The sequence below is a fragment of the Orbicella franksi genome, chromosome 7 (genome assembly GCF_964199315.1).
Source record: "Orbicella franksi chromosome 7, jaOrbFran1.1, whole genome shotgun sequence".
Lineage (NCBI taxonomy): Eukaryota > Metazoa > Cnidaria > Anthozoa > Scleractinia > Merulinidae > Orbicella > Orbicella franksi.
The window spans coordinates 10178945-10189711 of NC_138151.1; the positions used below are offsets into that span (position 1 = coordinate 10178945).

At 35.5% G+C, this 10767-nt stretch overlaps 1 protein-coding gene across 1 annotated transcript; it reads left to right on the forward strand.

The window, feature by feature from the left end:
• Nucleotides 1–353: 353 nt before the first annotated feature.
• Nucleotides 354–10736, forward strand: LOC145491662 (uncharacterized). Its single transcript, XM_081470893.1, has 10 exons — nucleotides 354–408; nucleotides 644–700; nucleotides 876–947; nucleotides 2197–2300; nucleotides 3306–3341; nucleotides 4207–4279; nucleotides 6854–6916; nucleotides 7755–7863; nucleotides 8434–8625; nucleotides 8979–10736. The coding sequence occupies exons 1-10, from the start codon at nucleotides 382–384 to the stop codon at nucleotides 9218–9220; spliced, it is 975 nt and encodes a 324-aa protein (XP_081327019.1). The 5' UTR covers nucleotides 354–381; the 3' UTR covers nucleotides 9221–10736.
• Nucleotides 10737–10767: the final 31 nt, after the last annotated feature.

The following is a 10767-nucleotide window of genomic DNA, read 5'->3' on the forward strand; positions in this document are numbered from 1 at the left end:
TATAACTCCCTGCAAATCAAATTAGTCTGGCTTCAAGAGCGAGCAGTCTTTGTAAACGTAAATCCATCCGAAACCTTGACCAATCTGATGTTGATCCGATGCAAATTAATCTCTGCCACTTTAACCGGTTTTAAAAGGCAATCACTGCTCAACCATTCAACCACGATGCCTTTAAATCGTACCATGAAAGCCCCAGACAATGTTCAAAATGTTTTAACGGCATTTCCTGAGCTATTTCAAACCCATTTCGTCAAATTGAACACAAAACCAAGAAGCACCAATCCACGATCGAGTCGTCTTCAACAGCTTTTCAAAGAAAGCGCGCCCAATTAGGTACCTGGCCTTGCCTCTCAAGGCCAGGCTGCTTGGGAATAGAACAACATGGCGTCTCCACAGCTAAGTCAAATGGTATGTTCTTTTGAAGATTTGATGATGTCGAGTTGCTTATTCGTTGCTTTAAAAGTCAATCTTAGAAAATTAAGCTTGCACCTGTGTAGTTTCTGCGGGAAAAATGATGGCTGAAATAAGCATTGTCTTTTTGGCAGGGTAGAAACCTTACAAACTAACTGTTTAGTACAGCAAGTTGTTTTATACTACCTCAAGATAAGCTTGTGTTCCGATTAAATTTCATTCCCATTCTTAGGAAAAGAAGAGATTGCAAGGATTTTTAAACGAGATGCTGAGGGGTGGTTGTTTGAAGGTACATGTGGACCTGTTTGAAACCTTTTTTTTTCGAATTTTCCGAATTGAATGAAGATTTCAATTAATTTCAAACTGATGAAGTGCTTATAACTTGATTTTGTAGATATAAAAGGTGTTATGTCAATAATATTGTTTTTGCTTTTATTATTTTTATCAAAAAATTACATTCCAAGGGCTTCAAGTATTTTGCTCTCTACTTACGAGGTCGAGAAGAGTTAATCTGCAGAGTCCTGAATGAGCCCATGGTAAGGTACACTATTTTATGTAACATAAAGATTAATTAAAAATTTCAGTTTAACAAAATATCAACTGGTATGCATCATTACTGCTCTAATCAAAAGTATAACAACATACACAAATCTGATTGGCTATCAACAAGCCTGATTTTAGCCCAAATAGGACAGTGTACTGTAGGCATCATGCTTCCAATTAGACAGTGTAAACAATTGTTGTTGGATGAGGTTTTTGTGATAACCAGAATAATCAAGGTTGAGGTAGGGGTAGCCTTTGGCTTTGGCTGATATCCCTTACCGAGACCTTGATTATTCTGGATATCACAAAAAACGGAATCTAATAATTTTTTTATAAATTATACATTGAACGGAAAAAAATGGAAATCATGTTTTTGCTTCTTCACTGACGGCAAGCAACACAAAGCACGCGAACTTCACTCAATTACCCTTAGAAATCATGCACCATGGTTATAAATGATGTGACTACCGGTGACCTTGAGTGTCCTTGACATGATTATTGTATAATCTGCCGCTAGAAAACGTCACAGGCACTGACTTCAAAAATTCACTGTATGCTTTCGGTCAATTGGAAAAGAGATAGTGATTTCAATGTATAATAATACATGTAATTGGACAGCACACATGCATCCTGCATGGTGCTCTTTCTTGGACAGATGTACCCACTTCCTGTGCACCTTGATGAAAACACTCTGTACTATTGAAATTTTTATTTTCTATCAAGATGTTTAACCAATGGTTATTGAGTCATAAATTTTGTTACAGTTTTGATTAATTGGTAACAGGAATTTGTGTCATCATCCTCTGTCTGTAATCATACTGTACTTGTGGTCAAACAAATCGGATTCCCCCTATGCAGTTGTCCAATTTTCTAGACAGATTTGATTACTCCACTCAGTCTGACCTATTTCTACTGACAGTAATTATGAACGAACAAGAATGTGAAGCAAAAACATACTTTAGGCATTGTTCCAAATAAGAGAGGACCTGTGATATTGCCTCAGGTCAAACACCTGAGAGGGTCAGCTATGTGATCTGACATCATACTCTGTAGTGCCTGCCTGAGCTGAGAAAGCTGCCAGTTAAAACTTCACCTAGTCCAGATATTTACTAGACTCGTTTGGTAATATAGCGTTTGATTTTTGATTTGCTGTTTTTACTCACAGACTTCCTGTGAACATGTAGAACACTAAAGATTCATTTGTTATTATAAAATAAATAAATAAATAAATTATGTTTTAAGTCCCCAGAAATCTGGTCATATTATGCTTCACCATCCTCCGAAAAGACAAGAAAAGGAACTTCAAGTTTCACATTTGACAGCCTGGGGAGTTTACCAAGAAATGAGTATGTAGAAACAATAATAATTTATGCATTATGCATTTAAATAATAAAAAGAAAGGCCTACTTTAGAACTAGAATTTAAGAAATCTGACATTATGATGTATTATTTTACAGCTTTGCACTTGTATGCTGCATATCACTTCCTCCTACTAGACACCCCATTTCCACAAAAAAGTTACCATTTAAATTTATTTATCTTCTAGGGGAAATTTTCAGAGTTCCTGCTAAATCTGAATTTCAAACTTTTTCATGTCTGAATTTTGAAAGATACTCACGTTGGAATTGCAATGCAAGTTGTGCTTACTTATTTGTCATCATTTTATCAGCTTTTGTGTTGTTGTTGTTGTTGTTGTTTCAATGCCATGTTACATGTTGAGATTTTACCTGAACAGGGCCTCTTTAGTATATATAATTTTTGGGTAGATTATGGGACATCTTGTACTGGTTCACGGTTCACCTGCTAAACTCTACATGTATGCATTACTGGAGTTATGAAAAGCATGTTGACCAATACTTTGAACCAAATCGATCACCCATATGCACTTTGATGTAACAACTCCTAAAGGCCATAAAATCACTCCAAGCGATGAGAAATAAATTAAAATAGAGAGAGGAGAGCAAGAAAGGTAAGATAAGAGAGTGGAGGAAAAAATTAACAGACTGACATTCTTTTTAATTTGTATATCATCGACTTTGGAGATTAAACAGCGCACAATTTCTTTAATGTTGTTTTCATAAATCCAGACATATATATACATTGTAACTACAATTTAAAAAATCTGACATTATGATAATATTTTACAGCTTTGAACTTGTACACTGTATATCAGTTCCTCCTACTAGACACTCTTTCCATTTTCCAGAAACTATAAAGTTCTATATAAAATATGTACATGTATGCCATTTCTTCTTATGTTTAAATTCACTCCCTTGACATGCAGATAGAATATTAAAAAAAAAATTAATTTACTTTTTATTCTTATTTTAATTTGTTATTTTTATATCTAGGCAATCCTTGATCATGTCAGCCAGCACCCAGAAGAGGTAGAATCAATTGCTGCGACTTAATATATTGCATATATACAATTTTGTTTCTATTTTAGATAACTGCACATTAGACACAGGAATCATCATCCTCAACGTTTAATGTAATTTATGTTAATGTTCAGTATTTTATTAATTCATATTTATTAATTTATAAAGGGGCATTGTGAAAATTTCATGGACAGGTGTAGTACTTATGAGGAAAATAATAATATTTACATAATAAATTGTTGACTTTGGCACAATTCAGAATATTGTAACACCTAGTCTTGCACATTTTTGTAGTCACACCTTTTAACTTCTCTTATTAGTATATTACAAATTATTTATTATATTTCTCAGTTAGTATGCACGCTGTGATTGGTCAATTTGGCAGGCCATATTCTTCTGTACAGCCCGCTAAATTTTAAAGCTGTTTTTCAGTTGTTACCCAAATGTTTTGTGATTTATTGCCAAGTGTTCTGAACTTTTTTAGCAAGTACAAGTTTAAAACTTTCTTTTACTTCTGAAATTGTGTATAAAAACCTGCTAATGACTCAAGAGTCACTTAACCATGATTTCAAATTGACTCGTTTTGCTTTTGAGGTGCATCAGAAATTTTAAGCCATTCAGTGTGAATAGAAATCATTCCTGAACCCGTAGAGATTAGAGATATAATAAATATCTTACTAACCTCGTTTTCTCAGTCCATACTGTAAGTTATGGATCCTTGTTTTTCCCCTTTGATTTATGGCCCAAGCACGAAGAAAAACTGGGGAAAAACTGGGTCCATTACTTACAGTACAGCCCTCGAACTCAGTTAGTAATCTGAGTTATGTACACAGCTAAATATTCATAGTAACTCACTATCTTTTGTGTGATTTAGCTTAAGCGGATATGGCTTCATGGACATTGGCCTTCCACCGGCAAGCCCCAGTGATAAAGACATTGATTTAAAGGTACATTGATTCTTAGAAGCATTATTTATAATAGGCCCTTTGCAGCTAAGCCATCATGTGATCTACTTTTCATAAAATCATGGGCTATAACGTAATGAATGCCAGAAATTGAAAAAGCTGTCGAACATATCAAAATGGCCAAGTTTGAGGCCCCCATCATTAAAGAATGAGATTTTATGATGGTCTGAATTTTTGAAAAAAATAAGAAGATTTGTATGGAAAAAGTTGTTGGAGATCAAGGCCTTGCTCTCCAGCAACATTTCCCATACAAATCTTCTCGCATATGGAACGAGAAGGAGAAGGCTGACAACGGAGCAGTATGTGTTGCAAATATGTTCAGGTTGTATTGGGTCGAGAATGGTCAAGTTTCTCCTTTTTCTTTGGCAGGAAAACATTTACGCATATTCAGTACATTAACATAATGTATGCATTAGATTCGAAACGGCAGAAATTTGACGTCTGAATCGGTGTCGCATTTCTGTTGGATAATGCGACAAGACCAGTCGAACGTGCGGCAGAAACGCGGCAGCCAATTCAGGTGTCTAATTTCTGTCGAATTTAATTTGTTGAATTGAATTCGACACGGCAGAAATGCGACGTATGAACCGGGCCTTACTGACAGAAGAATCCCGATTTTTCCAACCTCTAAGGGAAACAAAAATTGCTTGGAAAAATCAAATAGCTCAAGAAATCAGGGGTAAAATTATGTACAGCATTTGACTGAGGACGGGAAAGAACTTTTGGTTCGAGTTATCAGGAGGTTAAAAAAATTGAGAGTTCGAGAAATCGGGATTCCACTGACGTCTGTATTTTTTTCCTACAGATTTACCCCACTAAATTACAAACAGAAAATAGTTAAATTAAAATTAATCGCTACTGTTAAGAAAAGTTGTGGAGAAGGAGACAATCAAAAGCACTGAATTTGCACCATACTAGGGTTGCCCCCTCTAATTAAAGCTCAAAATAAAACTTCATTGCAAAATGACAGCTCATAAAGGCAAGTTTGGATGAAGAGAAGAAGCATTGACAGTGTTCTCCTTTTCAGGCGGTAACCGGTAAAATTTACCGCCTGTAGCAACACTCATTACCGCCTAAAATCCCTTGGAATTCTTGAAAGTTCAACAGGTAAAAGAAAAAAAATATATAGTTGTGTCACTGACGTAATCGGTATTTTATCCTTGTAAAAGAATAAATAAACAGATTAAAAAATAAACTGCGCAGGCTATGGTTTGTAAGTACTATCTGTGGTTTCAAACTTCGAGACAAGAGCCGTGAATTTTTGCCGGACAGATGTCATTTCTTCACATGTGCATCGGAGTTTTTTACGTGCCAGGTAAAGTAACTTTAAACGTTGCAAGTATTTGATTTGCAAGCAATGTGGGGGAAATCAGTTCCATGAACTTCCAACTTAACTATCGGCTTTAGAAAACTCATGTTGCTAAATTGACCAACATTCACGTGTAGTGATCGAAAACTTCATCTTTGTCACGAAATGCTCCACATTCAGGTCAAAAGTGTTTAAAATCTATTTTCAGACTACGTTTTGAGAGAATCCTTGACAATAAAACCCTTCCAGAACATGAATGAAAATGAATATGCAGCGATTTCATTTGGTTTTGAGGGACAACCGCTGATTTTGCCGTGACACCTCATGTAAGCACAGCGCGGATACCCTGGAAGTGGCTTTTGCCTACTCTTCTGTGACTTTAGGGCAAGAGAATTAAGACAAAGAATAAAACACTTAAAAATGAAAATGCTGTTTGATTTCATTTGACATCTAAAGCCAAAGGTGTAAAATTAGTAAACTGTAATGCATAATTATTAATTAGATGGAGGTCTTTTCAAAAAGTATGTTTTTATTTGTTCCTTTCCTTTTTTGAAATGTTCTTCTGGTGAGCAATTCAATAAGGGGACAGGATAGAAAGTAGAGCAAGTTATTGATGATTCATGTATTAAGAGGTTGACCAAGTGTCTGAAAAAAAAAAAAAAAAAAAAAAACGACTTAGAAAAAACCGGTTTTGCTTTCTATGGTAGCTCTTAAGTCCTACTGCTGAAACAAGCTGACAGGAACAATGAGAAAATCACAATTAAGGAACGTTCTTACAACCATTACTCTTTTGTATTGTATTTAATACTCACACAAACTACCTAGTAATGAGGGTAAAACTTGTATCTGTAAAGGTTTCATTTAAGGTCGACATTGAAGTTGACAAGAATGGGGCAAATTTCAATTCCATGTAATGTACAGAGCAGACCTAATAAACAAGGCTGCCTTTCAACTGATTGCTTTACCGCTTTAAAATGCTCTTTTACCTGTTGTATGGAAAACAAGGGAGAACCCTGCATTGATCACACTATACATGTGTGTTTCACCATTTAACAAATAATGTACACTTACTGTATACTGTACAATAGACAATGTGTGAGCTTGATTCCTTGGTTAAGTTGCTTGCAATCTTACTTCATGTAGTAGTTCTCTCACATGCAGGCATTCATTATGATACTTCAATTTAATTAATATCCATTCAATGGTTTCTTTTTTTAATATAACACTGATCATATGAATTTTTACAGGATGACAAATCAACCCTATTTCTTATTGCTGCATACGCTCGCTACAGCTGCCCATATGTTTGGGTGAGTGCATTTTTTATAGAGTGGTCCAGTCTTGAAAATGACTGTTGACCATAAAACTATATACACTCTGCTACTACTCTTGTGAGGCCAGTTTGTCGCAATGCAATGGAAATGCAAACAGGCCAATGAAAAACGTGGAAAGTCTAATCTGAGAACCATTGTTATATACATGTAAAATCTCAATTGATTTTGATCTTACTCTTGGTTAGAAGTAGGTGACTGCAGAAACGTACAAACAAAAACTGTCAAAAAATTATTAATGGAGATGACAAACAAAAATAAAGCAGAACAACAAAATTAAAGAAAAAAAACAAAATAAAAACTACAGCATTTATGGATTGGTTCAGGGTAAGAGCATGCTCCATATAATTTGGCAGAATTTATTAATAAGTGATAACTTAAGGTGCATTTACATGTGACTGGTTTGGACTGTATATTGCAATGGGAAATAAGTACTTTCTGCAGTTGCAAACTGTTTGTAAGAAGTACCTATGATATTGAGTGTTTTTATGTATGAAAGCCCACAATTGCAGAAAAAAATCATGGAGTATACACTTTGATTAGTTTATGTTTTACATTATTTTGTACATTTAAGCTGGCTAGTAATCAAATCTAAAAAGCTACATTTCTGGAGAGATACATGTGCCTGTGGGATGCACACATTTCATGTACCAAGTGTGAGACTGTGTCTGATCATTCATTTGCTGACCACTTATACCTCCAACCTGTGAGGAATTTCCTCAAAAGCACATTTTTTTGCATTCATGTACAATGTACAAAGACCCTTGTGTAGCTTGATCCATCTAATTTTGTGACTAAATTATATTCAACATATTAGGTGAGATCAAACCATGAAAGACTAGTGGCATTTTGTGGTGACTCAGGCAAAGAGAAACAGAAGGATAGTCCATTGAAACTCAAGTCTACAGCAGAGTGGAAGCAGAGAGGTGATACACTCAATGTTATACCAGCACAGGCTGCATAGTCTTACTCAATTTCACTTTTATTATCAAAAGCCTTGCCTTCACTTAGTCTAAAAATTTGAGACTTGTCCTACAGCAGGTTGGCTATAGATTATTTTGGAACAAAGTCCAACTGAAGGTGATTTTACAAATAGTCAGTAATTTTAAAAGCTGTTATTCCAGCTCGCTTTAATCACAGTTGTAAAATTCTTATAATAAATTATATTTATTTATATTTTGTATCATACATGTACATATAGGTCCTCAAAGTGTGCAAAATTCTACAGGGCTTTCTAGAGTGCATTTTGCATGTGTTCCATAGCTTTTATGATTTGTGTTTTAAATTGCCATTTGATCCATCCATTGTGTTTAAATGAGCAAGTCTTGGTTAATCAAAGACTGGCTGAACTGATGGAATATTCCTCTCTAAGGTTTTTAATAGATTAATTCCATATAGTCATTGATCAATTTGGAACAAATGTCATTAACATTTTTTAGTAACAACAACAAAAAAAAAACATAGCAAAGTGAACTATTTTAACTATCTTTTTTCAGACACCAAACTATGGGACATCATTGCTGAGGTTGTCAAGTTATGTATGTATCCAGCTCCACTCAACCCATTTGCTGTTGATTTCAAGTATTTTGAAGGTCTGCCATTGGTTCAGCGAGTTATTGCTACGGGTGCTATGGCTCACTTCTTACAGAAAGTTGTAGCATCTGGTGACCATGCTTACAATGCCAGAGGTAGGAAGTAGAGTTTTTGTAGATTTTGAGTCTTTTGCCCTACACTCCGTTTCTATGGAAATGGTCTTATTAAAGAAGTTTATTAAAATTTCATTTTTGAAAGCATGCAAATTCAAGCATGGCCCGAGTGCCAAATAATAAACTACTTACTAACCTATCTTGCTCAAGCTGTGCTGTGGAATGTTGGCCCTCAGTGGTTTCTGTACAGACCTCGCTGCACTCGGTCCATACTGCCACCACCTTGTGCCAATATTCCCCAGAACTTTGCTTGCGCTCAGTCAATAAGAAGTCATTAATTCTACTGTGGTTTGTAGTAAAGCAACTGACTACACAATCTCTTTGGTTTGTTGTAGTGTTTGATGACTTAGGAGAGATCACAAGGCGTCACTTTAAGGACTTGCAGACACTTGTTCGCCAAAGAAGATCACAGGAGATTGAACAAGCTTCATTGCAGTATCCAGCCCAGTACAGCACACAGCAACAAGGAAATCTGTACAATACACAGCAACCAAAACAGCAAACAAACTATTACCAAACAGGGCCGGTGCAACAACCTCCATCTGCCTACCAGTACCAGTCTGGAAGGATGTATTAATAAGCTACATGTAGTTTTCTGACAAACAGAAATCAGAAGTTAGTGATGAAGTACTCTTTCAGGGTTCGTACGGGTTATGGAAAACCTGGAAAGTCATGGAATTTTATAATTTCATTTTCCAGGCCTGAAATTGAAGTGTGGATCATGGAAAGTCATGGAAAGTCATGGAAAAGCAAGAAACTTTCTGAGAATGAACAGGAAAAAAAATCAAAAGTTCAGAAAAAACAACAGACAAGTCTTGAAACCAGTTAATTCCAGTAAAAAAATTAACACAAGCACTCATGTGTCATAATGTGGGAAAATACCTTAAATAATAGATTATTTTGACAATACTTTGAGAACAACTGCTTAACATACAGTGTAGGTCATAGAAAACTCGGAAAGATCATGGTAAAGGTCATGGAAAGTCATGGAATTTCAAAAGCCCAAAAGAGTACAAACCTTGTCTTTCAAAAGAAATTGAAACAAGTGTTGACGGGTTTTACTGGCATTATTGTTAAACAAAATTAATTTCATTAGTAGCAAGATAGGTTTTGTCAAAATAATTTGCATTGCTAACTTGGGACATATTATCAGTCAAAATAAGATAAAACATGAAAAGGAAATACTGTAAATATTCTTATGACGGAATTAAAATTTGTAAATATTGCTACAAACTTAATTCTGGTAGCTTTATTTATGTTTTTGATGTACTTCTTTTGTAAGAGTAGTACACATGTAACCAAAGAAGTGTGAAATTAAAATAATAAAATTGATGGATTTAGCAATGTGGAGTGAAAAATAATATTAGTAATGATTGTTAATGACATCATTATTCATATTGTAGAAAATGTTGCTATACAAATGGTATTAGAACAGGCCATTGTGGTACTCTCAGTATTGGACTGGGGGCTCATGTGGGGGAACATCATGAAAAAGAGATTAATGTCTTTTGCATCTGGAAAGACTCCCTGCATTAGCCTCAGTTCAGCCCAATACTGAGAATACAAATATGGCCCAGTGAGTGGAGTCGAGTGAGGTTTAAAGTTGAGTTAGTGGATACAAGGAAGACAAAAATCTGACAGAGTTTCTTTTTGAAAGGAATGAAATAAAGAAGCCTGGCCCAATAGCTTGTGAGCATGGTTATGTATGGGGCCTAACATGTCAGCAGACAAGCTGTGAGAGTGAGTCAGTCAACAAAGTGAGCTCATTGCTTTGCTCATTAACTTTTCCATGGCTTATTCTACCAGAGGAATGCGAAGGAACTTATTTTAGAGCAACTTTCATTAGCATGCATAAATGACGTATTTTGTCAAACTAATTACACTGGCATTGTGAGTAAACTGTCCTGCCAGCTAGTTAATATCAGTTTTCATGACAGCCCAAAGGGAGGAATGAAAACAAAAAAAATAAAGCAGATTAGAGGGAGTTGTCTCATCCAGCTATAAAATGCCCGGCTACAACTAAAGCCACCTCCTATCGCTCTTGGTTGAGTTTTACAAACCCAGGAAATGGATGAGAGGCTGTTGTACTCCTGGTTGTAGAAATACACATGTACGGTGAATACA